At 45.1% G+C, this 17,190-nt stretch overlaps 3 protein-coding genes across 3 annotated transcripts; 2 read left to right on the forward strand and 1 right to left on the reverse strand.

The window, feature by feature from the left end:
- Window positions 1-3,721: 3,721 nt before the first annotated feature.
- On the reverse strand, window positions 3,722-5,835 carry haus2 (HAUS augmin like complex subunit 2). The gene is made up of 7 exons (XM_087779724.1): window positions 5,567-5,835; window positions 5,113-5,236; window positions 4,518-4,604; window positions 4,358-4,450; window positions 4,100-4,296; window positions 3,929-4,037; window positions 3,722-3,874 (listed from the first exon to the last, which is right to left on the reverse strand). The coding sequence occupies exons 3-7, from the start codon at window positions 4,602-4,604 to the stop codon at window positions 3,758-3,760; spliced, it is 603 nt and encodes a 200-aa protein (XP_087635850.1). The 5' UTR covers window positions 5,113-5,236; window positions 5,567-5,835; the 3' UTR covers window positions 3,722-3,757.
- lrrc57 (leucine rich repeat containing 57) lies at window positions 5,376-8,967 on the forward strand. The gene is made up of 6 exons (XM_087779723.1): window positions 5,376-5,496; window positions 5,869-6,000; window positions 6,086-6,221; window positions 7,728-7,996; window positions 8,062-8,247; window positions 8,309-8,967. The coding sequence occupies exons 2-6, from the start codon at window positions 5,917-5,919 to the stop codon at window positions 8,348-8,350; spliced, it is 717 nt and encodes a 238-aa protein (XP_087635849.1). The 5' UTR covers window positions 5,376-5,496; window positions 5,869-5,916; the 3' UTR covers window positions 8,351-8,967.
- Window positions 8,968-9,053: 86 nt separating this feature from the next.
- On the forward strand, window positions 9,054-17,129 carry tyro3 (TYRO3 protein tyrosine kinase). The gene is made up of 19 exons (XM_087779722.1): window positions 9,054-9,340; window positions 10,249-10,432; window positions 10,505-10,605; window positions 10,673-10,843; window positions 10,978-11,064; window positions 11,128-11,240; window positions 11,310-11,490; window positions 12,007-12,149; window positions 12,209-12,347; window positions 12,417-12,540; window positions 12,601-12,698; window positions 13,659-13,754; window positions 13,872-13,952; window positions 14,016-14,108; window positions 14,172-14,293; window positions 14,356-14,465; window positions 14,532-14,691; window positions 14,768-14,904; window positions 16,256-17,129. The coding sequence occupies exons 1-19, from the start codon at window positions 9,280-9,282 to the stop codon at window positions 16,638-16,640; spliced, it is 2,586 nt and encodes an 861-aa protein (XP_087635848.1). The 5' UTR covers window positions 9,054-9,279; the 3' UTR covers window positions 16,641-17,129.
- Window positions 17,130-17,190: the final 61 nt, after the last annotated feature.

Consider the following 17,190-nt stretch of genomic DNA (forward strand, 5'->3'; position numbering starts at 1 on the left):
CTGGCTAGTTAGTGACGTCATCGCCGAGCGGTAGCAGCTGGTTGGCCACGGGTTGGACCAATAGTAGCCCCGCTGTCTGGTGATTGACACCAGGGGGAGGGCGCTGAGGGCGGGACTAAAGTGCTGAACCAGGTGAGGCAGCGAGGGGTCGTGAGCTGACGCGTGTGAAGTTTTTTTTAAACATTAGTTCCGTTTTCACCATTTTTAAAATAATGCCGGGGTAATAACATTTAAGACAAGAAAGAAACATATGACCTGCATATGATTGCACCTCAGTCATGTATCTCCTATTACTTCGTTTTGACAGTTTATATCTATCTAAATGTACCTCCATAACGGAAAGAATAAATATTTTGAATGGAGGAAAACCGGTCTTGCCGATATCTAAAAGTTCTCCAACTTCTTTTTCGATTTATGAAAGACAATATGAGAAACAGCGGAGGAAGAAGCTGTGTCTCGTTATTCGTCCACACGATGGCGCTCTACTGGTGAGAAAAATCATGTCAATTGAGGGAGGCCCACACAAACGTGCTGAGATCACGTGACATCAGGGGTTTGGTTTCTCCTTGTAACAACTTTTGACTGTTCTGATCTCCACTGGGTCAGTCTGGTCAGCGCTGACTCAGTCTGTTCTGATTCTGAGTGGTATCAAACTTTCATGACTTCTTTGTTTACACTCTGTGTTACACGCAGGATGTGGTGTAAGTGATTTCCTGTAAACCAACCCTTCGGGCTTTGTTCTGGTGCTGGAAGACACCGAGCAAGAAACTAGAGACCGGTAAAGATTCCACCTATCGCACCGACCACGTCAATCACTCACAGCAAGTGCTTGATGAAAACGGTTCTGGTTTCCTTCACCGTCACAGAGATTAGAACATCTGAGTGGGTTCCCTGCTCTGTGGGCTGTGTCTGAACTATCTATCTGTCTGTCTATTTATCCCTCGCCATCCCATCATGCCCATGGTCCAGAAATAACTCAACAAGTCCAAACAAGTCTTGGTGAGAAACTTTCCTTTTCTTCGTCACACGAGGACGCATGACCTATGATGGTCACACGACAGTGATCTGTCATCAATAATACAGCAGGTTAAGACTCTAGTTCGAGTAGATTAGACTGGCGCTGAATTATTCAAACTCTTCTCCGGATATCCTTGGAGTTCAAAGGTCAGTGTATACGTATTCAAACTATTTGAATGAGTGACAATAATGTCCTTTAATAAATGAAACTTCATGTTTATTAACTAACATTTTTAAGGTCTTGTTGTCTGTGGCACCAAACTTGGGATAGTAGTTGATGTTGGCTTCAGTGATCTTCCAGTTAAAGTTGATCTGGCAACGTTAAGCTTAAGTTACTTTGTCATATGCTTACGCTGCAGAGCAAAGTTGTGGATAGCATAGCTCAATTTACAGAAAAAGAGTCAACATGGGGGTCAAGCAGCCAAAACTAGGTCAACCCTTTCAGTTACCTGAGAGTCCAGACAGCCTCCTGAGTTCCCTGTTGTTGCTGAGTGGGAAGGTGGAACTACTGAGTCTCTTTACACGCTTCTGGGCCAACTGAGATCCTGGCGCCTTTACCCTCAACAGCGGGGCTGCCGGAGGAAGTTTCTTGGCCGATCCCTGAGAAACGAGGAGATAGCAGGTATCAGGCGAAGGGGTCTGGTTTTGTTCCTAAACCGATCCGGTTCTTTTAGAGAAGAAACCTGAGCGCAGACAAAGTTTGCGAAAGACGGATCGGAGATGAAGCCCATAGAAACTCCAGACGTTACTTTAATCTCTAGTGGAACATCAACACGTGTCTGATGTCACCAGAGGTTGCTGCACTGATTCTGGTTTGACAGCAGATCCAGTAAACTGTCAGAGTTTTGGAGCTGGAAAAACACTGTGTGTGCGCTGAGAACCTAGAAAAGTTTATTATTATATTATTAAGTTAAAATCTGAAAAGATACTTTTCACTATAACATATTTTGCCTGATAGTCGAAAACAAATGCTAATGTTATCAATAAAATAAACTTTCCTCACAGAATACACATGCCAATGAAAAATAAACTTTCTAACACAGGGGACATGCTAGAATAAGCCTCATTAAAAACAACCTAAAGTTCCACAAGAGCAAAGAAGAACTTATTGTCAGACAACAAACTATGACACGCTTATGAGGACACGACATCACCTGACCAAATCCAGCTACCAGTCAGCAGGTTGTCATGGGATCAACTGTCAAACAAGACCCAGATAAATGTGTTTTGTTTACACACGTTCGTTTATGGAGCTTCGAGCAGCTCTACTCTGAGTCTCCGTTAAATAATAGAGCTTATCAGCTACTCGTTTTTGTCATTAACTTAAGTTGTCTGTGTTTGGAAAAAGCAAAGCCAAAATTTAAAATGCACTTCCTTACTAATTATTTATCCTTAATATTAAAATATTTGTATCTAAGAACTTTAATTTATTATATCTTCATAAACACACTTATTTGGTGCCTCGTTGATACATTGCTGTCTGAAGTTTCTCACTCAGTATATGAATTTAAAAAAAAAACTCACTTCTTTATCGTCATCAGCTGAACTTTTACTTCCAGACTTTTTTTTCCTGGTCTTGCTGTCCTGAAGTTAGATTCCACGCCACAACATGAGATGCACGCGTCAGAGAAAGACAATAAAACTTGTTCTAACCTTTTCTCTGCTGCTCTTGTGAGGCATGCTCTCTGCTGCCGGACATGAACGCACCACGGCCGCCGACGCACTGTTCAATCCGGACGCTGTCAAGTCCAGTGAGACGAGGATGACCGAGTCAGAGAATTTGGAATTAATAATTAATTCCCTCAGGACACAACGTCGACGCGGACTGGATGATGGATAAACAGATTCGTGAAGTTCGCTCTCGTGCCACTAGAAGTTAAATAAAATCCAATTTAAGAGCGCATGCGATGTCACTGGCAGCGGGTTTCTGACAGAAGACTCGGCTGTCACGCTGCGTGAATGACGTCAGGTGTTCAGTCAGGAATGGCTCTAGAGAAAAAGAAAATGCTCTTAATGGAATTGGAAAAAAAAACTCTCAGGTGAGAAGCGAAACGTCTCCCTGGAACTGACATGAACCATTTGGATAAACATGAACTGGATGAATGAGAGCCTTCACGAGAAAAAGCTCTTCGGTTAATGAGACAGTCTAAAAGTACTGAAAAAGTTATCAAAATGACAGTTTAATGTTTTGATCAACTTTGAGTCTTTGCTCTACCATGAATGGGATTATTTTAGAATAAGTAAGTAAGTAATTTTTATTTATTTCCAGACCAGGGTCACAAAACGCTTAAACAATCAAAACAATATTCAATAAAATATATACTTTAAAGGTCAATATAAAACTACTCGAGAATCAACACACATTTTAAATTACACTTCCTTTTTTTAATCAATGAAACCAACATTTTTTGGCGCAAAACATATTTAATATTCGTCACATGAGCAGTCAAAACATTTTCAAGAACTCATCAACAAACATAATATAACCAAATCATGTATTTTGTCATATTGTTATATATACACATGTTAAATATTATTTATATTTTTAAATTTGAGTAGCAGAGCTGTTATTGACCGCAAGATGTCGCCCGTAGTCAGCAGAGATTAGTCGATATTTAATGTGTTAAACTGTAACGCCCCCTAGTGGAATAGTGGTGTTGTGATTCTGTTCACCAACGCTTTGATCAATTGTCAGAGATCACTGTACTTTAAACATCTTTATTCATATAAAAGCTGGAGGTCATCTGGAAGAGCTGTCACTCAGGAGGCTACTTCCCACTTCCTTCCGCTGGAAAATCTGAGCGGACACGGTTTGCAGCTGGTGGACCTGGTCCAGGGCCCGGGCAATGTTGTAGGACTAGAAGAGAGGTATGAGAGGGTGGGAGTGACGCAGTGAGGGCATGTGACTCACCAGCTGGGTCAAGCTCTCAGTGGCAGCAGGACGGGTACGGACAACATCCAGCTTCTCCCGTAGACGCTCGATGAAATCCATCATTATCTTGACAGTGTCCACCACAATCCTGGATCCACATAAACAGAGTCAGAACCTCACTTGTCGAGTCCAGGGTTCGCCCCAGCATACCTGTGCAGGTCAGCATGGACTGGCAGGCTGGTCGGCTGCCTCATCAGTCTCTGCATTAGCTGGTTCTTCTCCTTCAGCACGTCCTGCAGGTGAGTAGAGAACCGCTGCAACATCTCGAACCTCCGGGTCAGGAAGTACGGGTGAGTGACATCAGCGCTCCTCCTCTCCAGTTGCAGGAGCTCCAACTCCAGACGCAGCTGAAATAAGGCCAGTTAAGTTAATAAGACGCCCACTGACACCAGAACCATTCACCAGAACCTCGTCCAGCTCCTTCTGCATCTCGATTTCCTGCTCCACCTGGTAAAACCGAGAGGAGAAAACCGGTTGCTGCCCGCAGGAGTTCACTTCCTCCTGAAAGAGGGAGACAGTTATTGATGATCGTGTGTGTGTGTGTGTGTGAGAGAGAGTGAGATCAGACCTGAGTTATAAGTCCAACGGACACACATCTGGATATCAGAGCTGCAGCAGGAGTAATAGTGAACGGACGAACATCACAGTGTTCCATCTGGAAGACAATCTTGTTTATAACAGTTTCCCTTCAGTTCTGTTTAGCAGATCGCACATCTTTTCTCTTATTTCTCATATAATTATTGGTTAAATAATTGGTAGCGGAGACAGATCTATAAAAATAGTAATAAATAATTTCAATTTAAGGCTTTTTTTTGCTCCTTTTTGCAGCACTCAAAGACACAGAAAAATAAAAAAGTTAAAGTTTCCTAAAGGGAAAACTACAAACCAGTAGTTAATATACTAGTTTAAAATGGAGGATATTTAATTCAAGGTTTAAAACAGTGTATAAAACTATTCACGTTCCTGGTTGCAAATGGATAGGCTAAAGCAAAGAACTGCAACAAAAGTAAACAAAACAAAAGAAGACCAGCGACGAAATACATAAAGATTATGCTGAAAAAAACAGTTACTTCAGGAGAAACACCACACTATTGTTGCTTATCCGTGAAAACATCCTGTAAACAGCGAGATCGAGTTGATTTAACAACAACATCAACTCGTACCTTCGTCTCTGGACCCGCCAGATGATTCGTTTCTTCTTCGTCACAATTCTGAGACCTTGGAGAACCTTGAGCGCCCCCACTGGAACTAAATCCAAACTACTGCATATTAGAATGCCGAGTAAATCTTAAATTAAAAACAATATATTATCAATATACAACTAATATTAAAAATATTCAACGGTAAATCATCGCAGTTGATTTAAGTTTGATGTTATTGAACGCAACAACTTAATCACTTTCCAATGCGCATGCGCGGGGCCGACACCGCGATTGGGTCTCACAGATGCGGTTCGTGTTGTCAGTCACTCGGGCGGGTTCGGTCCAATCTTCGTACAATCGACGGCTTTTCTGTTCAAAGTCGTCGCTTCTCTGCGTAGGAGCCCGGTGAGTGAACCGCATAACGGCTCCAATCGTCCAGTTGACACTGCTGCTGGTAGATCAGAATCTAACTTACGCGAAGGATTAGCCGAGTTAAGACTCTCATGTCGGAAGAACTCGGCCGTAATTCTCAAGTGTTGACGAGGCGTCAAAAGCAACAATACATCGTGAAGTATCGGTTTGTTGTTTTGGTTCTTCTTCTACTCATGTGGAAGACTCTGTACTCGTTTTGCTCCCCCTGCTGGCTGTAGGTGTTCTGTAACATCACCGAACGTCAACTCATGCATCTAAGAAACACCTTAGATCAGTTTGTGGTTCCTGTTTGCTGGAGTTTGAGACGATCAGCAAGTTTGATAAGAGGCTGTTGTGTTTCTGCAGCTTCTTGATGTGAAGCTGCTTTGAAGTGAGACCTGGTCAGTGGTCCAGATGGGGAACAGCGCCCTAAAGTCTCACCTGGAAACTTCCCAGAAGACCGGAGTGTTCCAGCTGACGGCGAAGGGTCTTCTGGAGGTGAGTGTGTGTGTGTGTGTGTGTGTTTGTTTACGATTGCTCCTCAGTTGATAAAGTTATCACATCGCCACATCCTGTCTCTCAGTTTCCAGAGGAGCTTCAACGTCTAACCGCCAACCTCCGGACTGTCGACCTCTCTGGGAACAAGATCGAAGTACTTCCTGCGAACGTAGGAAACTTCCTGCAGCTCAAGAGCTTGACGTTAAACTCCAACAGACTCTGTAAGTTTCCCTGGCTCGATTTAACAATAGACACAAACTGATCCACCGGAGCTAACTCACTGCATTTGGAGGCCCCTGTTTTATATCAGGGGTCCGCATGATGATGATGATGATGATGATGATGTGTATAGATAGCTGTGTTGTTTTGGATCAATCAGGTAGAGGTAGGGCTGGGTATCATTCGAAAAGTTTTTATACCGATACCTTCACATCAATACCGATACTTTTTACCATTCCAATTTTATAAGATTAGTTGTATGGAAATATGTACGGAAATTGAATAAATTAATTCTAACAAATAGTAAATGACATTAAACATAGATCAAATCCTTTTTTCTTAGCTTAAGAGCAAAAAATTGTTAAAAACATTTCATTCTCATTTTAAGTTATCTTTTTAATCTAAATGCTATAGGTGAGCTGCAAAAATGATTAAATTAAGATGTTAACTGGCTAAACTAAACTAAATAACTAAAGTTATTGTCATAAAACATGACTACAAAAAGGACTCGTTCATTTTGGCGAACAAGGCAGAATAAAACAAGTCATAGACTTGCACGTGGTAATCATTTAACATTAGCATGTTGTAGCATTATCAAGTCTATATGATGTGATTAACCTCTGGGTACCTAAACTTGGCACCGTAAGTCTAAGCCTGGTTTGAAACTACGGATGCATTTTGGCAGGTGCCATGGAAGAACCAAAGTTTGGTACCTAGCTCTAGGTGTCGGAGTAGCAGGTTCCGTGTTTAAAGTGATAGTTAAAACTTTGTTTCTATACAAACCGACTAAAGGATGGGACTATTTTAAGAGTAATCTGTTCCTTTTTCGAGTTATAGGGAAAACTGCATGTCCATGCTAATGCAGCGACTAGCGCTCAGTTGTCTTCGTCTTTATCTTGGTCCAAAATGACAGACATACTGTACCTCTCCGTCGTGCTCGTCTGTAAAGTCCATCTTGTATTAAAGCCGCGACATGAGGAAATGTTCAGAAGACATTAAACAAGTCAATATCTTAAGCTGGTCTTAACAAGATACCAGGTTATCGTATATCTTGACAATTGAAATCTGTAGGAATAACAATAAACTTGTAGCTGGAGCTTAGGCACTTAGAGCTTCTACTACAAACAATTCCAAAATGTATAGACTTATTTCATTTTTTGCGGAACAATTCGTAATGTTGAGGCTTTTAATACAAGATGGACGTTACAGATGAGCAGTATAGAGGTATTTGGATATTTTTCAGTGCATCATTTTGGAAAAAGATATAGACAATGACACCTAAGCGCCAGACACTACATTAAAATAGATGTTAATTTAAACTTTAAAAAGGAACAGATTACTCTTAAAATCTCAACCCTTAGTCGACATGAGGGTGAGTAGAAAATGAGTGAAATTTTGAATTTTTGGTGACCTATCAGTTTCAGTGGTTTTCAGGCTGCAGTGTGGAATCTTGGAATCAGTCAAGTTCCAAGGAAGTCCAGCTCCTCAAGGTCTTTCTCTCTCCTCAGCCTCACTTCCCGCTGAGATCAGCAAGCTGAAGAAGTTGGAGGTTCTGAGTGTGAGCGGGAACCGGATCCAGCAGCTTCCCTCCACCATGGGTCAGCTCAAGGCCCTGCGGACACTCTGCCTATCCGCAAACCAGTTCACAGTGTTTCCCTCTGGACTTGGGTCCCTGAGGCACCTAGACCTGCTGGATCTCTCCCGGAACCAGATCCGGAGTGTCCCTCCTGAGGTGTTGGAGCTGCAGGCCATCGAGATCAACCTTAACCAGAACCAGGTAGGACCTGGATCGGGACTGCGTGAGTCCTCTAAAAATCTTACGTTCTCGTCTTCCTGGCCCAGATCTCGGTTCTGTCAGCCGAAGTGTCCCGCTGTCCTCGTCTGAAGGTCCTGCGAGTGGAGGAGAACTGTCTGGAGCTGTCATCCATCCCGGCATCAATCCTTGGCCAGTCTCAGGTGTCGCTCTTCTCCGTGGAGGGGAACCTGTTCGAGGTGAAGAATCTGAGGGACGTGGAGGGCTACGAACAGGTGAGGCAGACCAGAACCAGCTCCTGCTCTTCAGATGACCATGTGACCTGTGTGTCAACAGTACCAGGAGCGCTTCACCGCCAACAAGAAGAAGTTCTCATGACCCCACTTCTGGTCCGAAATCCCCATAATAGTCACATGACTGCGCCCACACCCACGGCTTCTTCCCCTGCTGCTAACATAGAAGTGACGCGCTGCGGTCGGAGCCACTCGGACGTCACGCCGCCTGTGTAGAAGATGATGGATGGTCTTAACTAACACGGTTACTCTGCTCGCTCGCCACCGCGGACTCCTCGCTGCACGTCTTATCAATAAACTCTTCCGATTGTACCGGTTCAGGAGTCACATGACCGTTCACGCAGGTAGACTTCTACCACACTACAGATAGAGAACGACGCCTCCATCCCGTGAGACACAAACACACTTGTGATACTTTATAATCGCTGCCCGACGTCACCACTGCCGGTGGTCTTTGTGTAGCTGAAGGTCCCCCCCCACCCTCCACATTCCTTCGGGAGAAAACAACAGTCAAGTCCACCATATTCAATTATCATTTCCGGTTCTGTATTTCACTTTGTTGAAGAGATTCAAAACATCGCTTCTTACTTGTGTCGATTACACTTTATTATTTAATGTGTTTTCTGTGATGTTTCAATAAATTAATCGGCAATGAACAGCGTTTTAACAATTAAACTGGTGTATTGAAGGAGAAAAAAAAAAGTTCTCTTGGTTTTATTTTGAAGGCCCTGTCACTTCCGCTAGCGACGTGTGTACCACAGGTCTTTTCTGTTGACGCCGCAGTTCGATCAAAGTTCTGCGGGAAAGTAAAAGGTCCAGGTTCTTTAGAGCCGTTCTAGCAGTTTGTTCTCCGAGTTCTGGTTCGGTAGACGAGGTTCTCCAGCGATATTTCTGTTTTTCTTTTTTCTTCTTCTTCTTGTTGTTGTTGTCTGAGACTGTGACCGAGTGAACCCGAACCCAACCGAGCCAGTCCGGACCATGTGAAACTGGTACCGAGCAGGAGATAATGTTAAAATGGAGGCGTTTCTGTGGATCTTGGTACTGTGGCTGACTCCGGACGGGTCAAGTGGAAATGGTGAGTTCAAGTCCTCTGACTGAGGAGCTGAGATTTTACACTCCTACCTGGAAGTGATAAAACTACTGTTTTTTTTTTACGAGTTCTGTCGAACATTTCAAGTCCTGGATCAAATAAAACTGTTTGAGTGGGAAAACTGGTCTGACTGCGAAACATAAATCAAGTGTTGCTTCTAAACATTGACTGTTGGCATTTCATTCGGAAAACAACCAAATCGGAGTGAAAATATTACTTGTAAAAATGCCGAATTGACTAGAAGGTTCTGGTCGACCTGCAGGTGTAAGCATGGACGTTCACATTGAACACAGAGGAACGTAAGAGGCAAATTCTCTTAAATGTGTTGTTATTGAATAGAAGTTCCGTGTGTTGAGGAAGAAACAGCAGGTGCCTGTTCGTGTTTTCCGTTTCACCAGCCAAGTTCTAGAATATTTCAATCGGCGAACATATTCGATGCATTTGAATCATCACCACAAATAACTCTTGTTCGTTTCACTGGTTTTCATGAAAAACTCAATAACTTACTGGCGCTTTAAAAGCTGCCCCGAAACTTCATTCAAAATGTCTCACACTCAGGTTTAACTCAACAGATAAACATGTTGCAACTGTATGACATTTTTCTAACATCGTCTAAACTCACTTTATGCGTGCTAAACTTCAATTCGGCGCATAACACATCCTGCAAAAGCGGTTCGAAACACGGGAAAAAATCGTTATGTTCGGGGTTACCCGATCTGATTCTCCCAGTAAGTAATCGATCACGATCCGTTGTTCCCGGAAGCGGCCCCGCCCTCACCAGTGACGTCATCAGGATGCAGCGTTATTATGTCACTGCAGCAAAACCTTATTTCAATTGTTTTTTTTTCCATCCAATGTCCTTCACTTCAGTCATGTCGTGTGTCCCACCGCAGGCGTCTCCTTCACCAAACACCCCTCCAACCAGACGGTATCTCAGGGCAAGGCGGTCAAGCTGGCCTGTGCTGTGGAGGGTCTGCTGGACCCGGACATTTTTTGGATGAAGGATGGAGAGAGGCTGTACAGCACGGACCAGATGTTCATCATCCTGGGCGAGCATCACGTGGAGACCTACCACAGGTGTGCCCCTCTCCCCCCCTTCTTCTGGGTGACGTCACATGCTTGCTTGACGCCACCTCTTTTTGTCGCCAGCGTGAAGTCTGTCCAGCAGCAGGACGCCGGCTTGTACTGGTGTGAGGTCGACCACAACGGTGGTACGGTCTCGTCCCAGCAGGCCTGGATCACAGTGGAGGGTGAGGACCCTGAACGCCTCATGGTGATGATGAAGATGATGATGATGAAGATGATGATGTCCCGCAGGAATTCCTCACTTCATCCAGGAGCCGCAGGACGTGTCTACATTTCGTGGCGCCCCTTTTAACCTCAGCTGTGCTGCTGTGGGTCCACCTGAGCCTGTCGAGCTACTATGGGTACTGGGGGGGGTGATGGAGAGGGACACACGACCCTCCCCTTCAGTGCTGCAGGTTCACGGTGAGAGAGAGACGGAGAGAGAGAGTTCCGGGAAAAGCTCTGACCAACAGCTCAGATGACATTACAATCAATACCACTTTAACGTTGTGTATCTGTGTGTGTGTATGTTTGTGTACGCGTGTGTGTGCGTGCAGGTGTAAACAGCAGCATAAAGTTCCACTGTGAGGCTAAGAACTCCAGGGGAATCTCAGTGTCCAGAACAGGAACCGTCCACATCAAAGGTGAGAGCAGCGGATGATTGACATGTCAGTGGGCGGGGTTTGTTGACCCTTGTATGTATTTAGTTTTACCATCAGCGCCAGGTGATCTTCAGGTGAGGATGGTCGACAACAACGTCACTTTGACGTGGAAACCCGGATTCACAGGCTACTCGGATTTGTCCGCCTGTGTTGTCCAGGTAACACACGCACAACACACACAAGTATGGCGTCACAAGCACAGTCACACACTCTCTTCTGTTTCCCAGCTCTCCAGGGCAGCACCTTGGAGAAGAGATCTCCCACAGCAGAAGGTTCTGGTTCCTCCACACCAGCTGGTACTTCCCGGACTTCGGAGTCACGCCAACCACAGCGCCAGAGTGTCGTGTGTCAACGATGTCGGAGCTTCACCTTTCTCCGCCTGGCTGCACTTCCTCACACCTGAGGCAGGTGAGACTGAAGATACACACACACACACACACACAAACACTAAAGATACACACACATATACACACGAAAAATTCACATACATAAACACACACACTCACTAAATATGCACACACTGAAGATGTACACACACACACTGAAGATGTACTCACACACCTAAAAGATGCACACACACTGCAGATACACAAATGAAGATACATGAGAAACACACACTGAAGATACACACTCATGATCTGAATACACACATACACCCCACACAAACATGCACACAGAAAATACACAAAAACTTAATATTCACACACAAGTATACACACACACTAAAGATTTACACAGACATATACACACAAAAAACAACACAAACACTAAAGATTAACACACACGTATAAACACTAAAAATACACATACGCTAAAGATTCACATAGACATACACACACAGTAGTTATACACAAACGTACACTAAATAAACACACACACACACACTGAAGATATGGACACAAACTAAACACAGCTCCTCCACAGCTCCATCGACAGCTCCCAGGAACTTGACCTTTGACCTGACAGAGAAGCGGCTGACCCTGAGGTGGGCAGGGCTAAAGGAGGAGGAGCTCCAGGGTAAGCTTCTGGCCTACAAGCTTCAGTGGACCGTGGGTGGAGAGCAGCAGGTGAGTGTCCTCTCAGGTTCAGACTCTAGCTCTCCTCGCTGACCCGCATGCGTTCTCAGGAGCCGCTGCTGTTCAGGGAGGCCGGCGCTCACCTGCTGGGAGCAGGACGCTTCTTCAACTCGTCCGTGCAGGTGTCTGCGTGCACGTCTGTGGGTTGCGGGCCCTGGAGCCCCCCGGTCCTGGTACTGCCCTCTGCAGGTACATAATAAAACCACATGGACAGACTTGAGTGCACAAGTACGTCAGTGTCCCCTCTGACCCTCGCAGTACCAATCCAGGCCCAGCGAAGCCACATGTGGGTCGGAGTTCTGTTCGGGCTGCTGGTTCTGATCGTGCTTGGCCTGCTCTTCTCCATGATGGCCCGGCAACGTGGGAAAGAAACACAGTTTGGGTAAAGATAAAAAGTTAACAGGACCTAGGTGTCTCGGTCTGACCAAGTCTTTGTCCACAGAACTGCCTTCAGCCCTGCAGGTCCGGACAGTCTGGTTTCCTTCACTGCCGCTCGCTCCTTCAACAGGACCGCCGGAACTGAAACTCCAGAGTCCCGACGTGAGTTCAGAGGCTAGTCCTGACCTGGGGAAATTGGACCCTTTGACTGCATTTATGTGGCCCTCATAACATAAAAGAAATATCACCTATACACTCGCTCATATTTATATATATCTTATATATATAACGGTCTTGTTTCTGGTATTGTTTTTGGCATACCTGTGCACGATTACCTTCAATGTTAGCGTCCTAGCTAGCTTGTCCAATGATTGTTGCTGTGACCCCTGCACATCAATAGCACCAACGTATGGAAGTATATTAGTGCCATATAAATATATTGAATGATTAAATATATTTATGTGATATGTTGAAACTTCACATTTTTTAAATTAAATGTTTTATTTTGTCATTACGTAATATTTCATATAAAATGAAAATAATGAATCCTATTTATTTATTTTATTTAATTCAATAATTTCTAAATTGAAAGGTTGAGTCATTTTTTTACTTAATAGTTTTACTCAAAGAATGGTTTATTGAAAGAATGAATTTAAAAACATCCGATAAACTCCTATACTGATGTGTCTCTGAAGACTTCTGACTCTGCAAAGTGGAGGCGACTGACCTGCTTCGCAGTTTACAGGAAACACAACGATCACACCTGTCGTGCCTGGTAAAGGCCTCCAGGCATCTGCAGTGTCACCTACAGTAGTTGTGTCAACACATAAGTGTTTGTGGTGGCGCGTAAAGAGGAAACCACAGTCACCACGTCTTGTGTTTGATCGTCTCCGCCGTCGCGTCAATGATCATAAAGCGTCTCTTTGTGCTGGAGACAGTCAAAACCTGCTGACGTTCTATGACAACAGAAGGATCACTCCAGGTCTTTGTTGGCTGACTGAGCTTCTTTCGAGTCTCTCAGGTCCACCATTTATTCTATATTCATGGTGGGAGAAATTAGAGATAACATGTGAACCATGTGACCATCCTATTACATGAATAAATGGATGTGTCTCTTTCCAGTGGACAGTTTGGGGATCAGTGATCAGTTGAAGAACAAGCTGCAGGACGTCCTGATACCGGAGCGGCTGCTGTCACTTGGCCACATGCTGGGAAAAGGTAAGACTCTTCCGACCTTTGACCTCTAGACCAGGTGTCTCAAACTAGATTGTTTTGCCATAACTGCTGACTCGGCATCTCTGAGGATCGAGAATTGACACTACTGTGTGTGTACAGGGGAGTTCGGCTCGGTGCGAGAGGCGCTGCTGAAGTCGGAGGACTCGTCGGTCCAGAAGGTGGCGGTCAAAGTTCTGAAATGTAAGCGAGAATGACTTCCCATGTCAGAACTTGTTGATGAATTTCCCATGATGCACCTCGCAGCGGATGTCACGTCCTCGGACGACATCGAGCAGTGTCTGAAAGAAGCCGCCTACATGAAGGACTTCGACCACCCCAATGTCATCCAGCTGATCGGTACAATTTTGTCCGGTGCTTCCTTGTGTGGCCACGCCACTAACAAAGATTTCCGCTCCGCAGGAGTGAGTCTGCACCGTCGGCCCGGTCAGCGTCTTCCTATCCCCATGGTGGTGCTGCCGTTCATGAAGCACGGAGACCTGCACACCTTCCTGCTGCTGTCGCGACTCGGAGAGCAGCCATTTGTAGGTCACATGACCACGACCCAATGAAGCCCACCGGGGTGACGCCGGTGTGTGTTTTGCAGGACTTGCCACTGCAGACGCTGGTCCAGTTCATGCTGGATGTGGCTCGAGGGATGGAGTATCTGAGCAGCCGCAGCATCATCCACAGAGACCTGGCTGCTCGAAACTGCATGTCAGTCCCTAAGGTCTTTGGTCTTGACCCACTGACCCCTGACCCTGTTTGTGTTGTGTGTTTCAGGCTGGATGAGAACATGACGGTGTGTGTTGCAGACTTTGGACTTTCTAAGAAGATCTACAGTGGAGACTACTACCGACAAGGTTCCGTCTCCAAACTGCCTGTCAAGTGGATCGCTCTGGAGAGCCTGGCCGACAATGTGTACACAACACAGAGTGACGTGGTACACACCCTCTCATACACTATCACGTTAAACAGTCTCGTGATGATTCCTGATGTTCAGCTAAACTCTGATTCAGTGGGCGTTTGGAGTGACCATGTGGGAGGTGATGACCCGAGGTCAGACCCCTTACCCTGGCGTGGAGAACTCAGAGGTCTACGAGTATCTGATCAAAGGAGAGAGACTGAAGAAACCTGCAGACTGTCGGGAAGACATGTGAGTTCTGTCTGTGACAAGTGTGAGTGAAGCTTTAGTGTGGCTATGGTGACAAAGTGTGTATGTAAAGCAGTAGTGTCCTCATAGTGACAAATGTGTGAGTAAAACTTTATAGATGGCATGGTGATGTGTTACTGAATTTTTTGTATCGTCATGGTGATGTGTGTCAGCGTGATAACGGTGAAGCTTCACCGTTAGTAAAGCTTCAACGTTATCACACTTACAAGTGTGTCAGTGAAGCTTCACTGTTATCACACTTACAAGTGTGTCAGTGAAGCTTCACCGTTATCACACTTACAAGCGTGTCAGTGAAGCTTCACCGTTATCACGCTTACAAGTGTGTCAGTGAAGCTTCACTGTTATCACGCTTACAAGTGTGTCAGTGAAGCTTCACCGTTATCACGCTTACAAGTGTGTCAGTGAAGCTTCACCGTTATCACGCTTACAAGTGTGTCAGTGAAGCTTCACCGTTATCACGCTTACAAGTGTGTCAGTGAAGCTTCACCGTTATCCCGCTTACAAGTGTGTCAGTGAAGCTTCACCGTTATCACGCTTACAAGTGTGTCAGTGAAGCTTCACTGTTATCACGCTTACAAGTGTGTCAGTGAAGCTTCACCGTTATCACGCTTACAAGTGTGTCAGTGAAGCTTCACTGTTATCACACTTACAAGTGTGTCAGTGAAGCTTCACCGTTATCACACTTACAAGCGTGTCAGTGAAGCTTCACCGTTATCACGCTTACAAGTGTGTCAGTGAAGCTTCACCGTTATCACGCTTACAAGTGTGTCAGTGAAGCTTTAGTGTTGTCATGTGTGAGTGAAGCTGTGATCAGTGACGTCATAATGACAAGTGTCTAAGTGAAGCTTGTGTTTTCATGGTGACGAGTGTGTGAGTGTAGCTTCAGTGTCGTCATGGTGACGAGTATGTTATTGAAGCTTCAGCGTCAACATGGTGACGAGTGTGTGAGTGAAGCGTCAGTGTCGTCATGGTGACGAGTATGTTATTGTAGCTTCAGCGTCAACATGGTGACGAGTGTGTGAGTGAAGCTTCAGTGTTGTCATGGTGACAAATTTGTTAGTGAAGCTTCAGTGTCAACTTTTTGATGAGTGTGTCATTGAAGCTATAGTGTTTTCATGGTAATGAGTCTTTGATTGAAGCTTTAGTGTCGTCATAGTGACCAGTGTGTTAGATAAGCTTCGGTGTCATCATGGTGACGAGTTTGTCAGTATAGCTTCAATGTTGTCATGGTGACGAGTTTGTGGAGCTTCAGTGTTGTGATGGTGCCGAGTGTGTGATGCTTCAATGTTATCGTTAAAAGTGTGCGTTCTAACAGTGGTTCACAATGTTTCAGTTACGACATCATGCACAGCTGCTGGAGTCCCGTCCCGAAATGTCGTCCCAGTTTCCAACACCTCCTCAACCAGCTGGAGGCGCTGTGGGTCAGCATGTCTCCTGCCCCTCCCCCGAAGGACACCTTACATTATGTCAACCTGGAGGGAGGCGGGCAGACGTGCATGGCAGTGGGTGGCTGTCGGGGCGCCCCCTGGCTGCGCACGGAGGAGGAAGAGGAGAAGGACTGGCTCATGGTCGGCTCAGGTGTCGCATTAGCTATTGGGGGAGACTACAGATACATTATCGGACCCTCAGCCTCCGATGAAGGGGAGCACGTAGGGTCCCCGGATATGATGGTTGGTGATGTCCAGGACGAAGATGACGACGCCGTCATAAACGTGTGACGTTTGCACTGGGCTGGTGGTCACATGACCTCAGCAGAGGAACTGTAGGACCTCTGATGCCTTGTTGGTTGGGGCCCATAAAATGAACTGAAGATTGGACCATGTTTGATCTGAGTCACAAACAGTCACCTGCGCTGAGTCACTTTTATAATGTAGCATGCTAACTGCTAGCTCATTTTGTTAGCAGTAGGTCCATGTTGGTTGATTTGGGCCAGACAGAATGCCATTATGATGCTGCTAATGCTAAGCTAACAACAAGTCTTAAACACCTCAACAAATAGTCCATGTGGACAAAAGTGGCCACAGGGTTCTAAATGGTTCTATGTCGTCAACACTGAACGTAGTCTACATCCAATTGTGTTTCGGGTCCAATGACATTCTGAAGTTGTCAACTTAGACGATGGATGATAGACAGCTAACACCAGTGATGTAATTACACTAATGTTTTAATTTTCTGACAGAATTTTATTGAATAAAGGTTTCTAATGAGCCATGTCTATGTTTGGACGGGGCTGGGTCAACAAGAGGGTTGAGCTTCACCTGGTGGCGT

Source organism: Callionymus lyra, chromosome 18 (assembly GCF_982586985.1).
Source record: "Callionymus lyra chromosome 18, fCalLyr1.hap1.1, whole genome shotgun sequence".
NCBI lineage: Eukaryota > Metazoa > Chordata > Actinopteri > Syngnathiformes > Callionymidae > Callionymus > Callionymus lyra.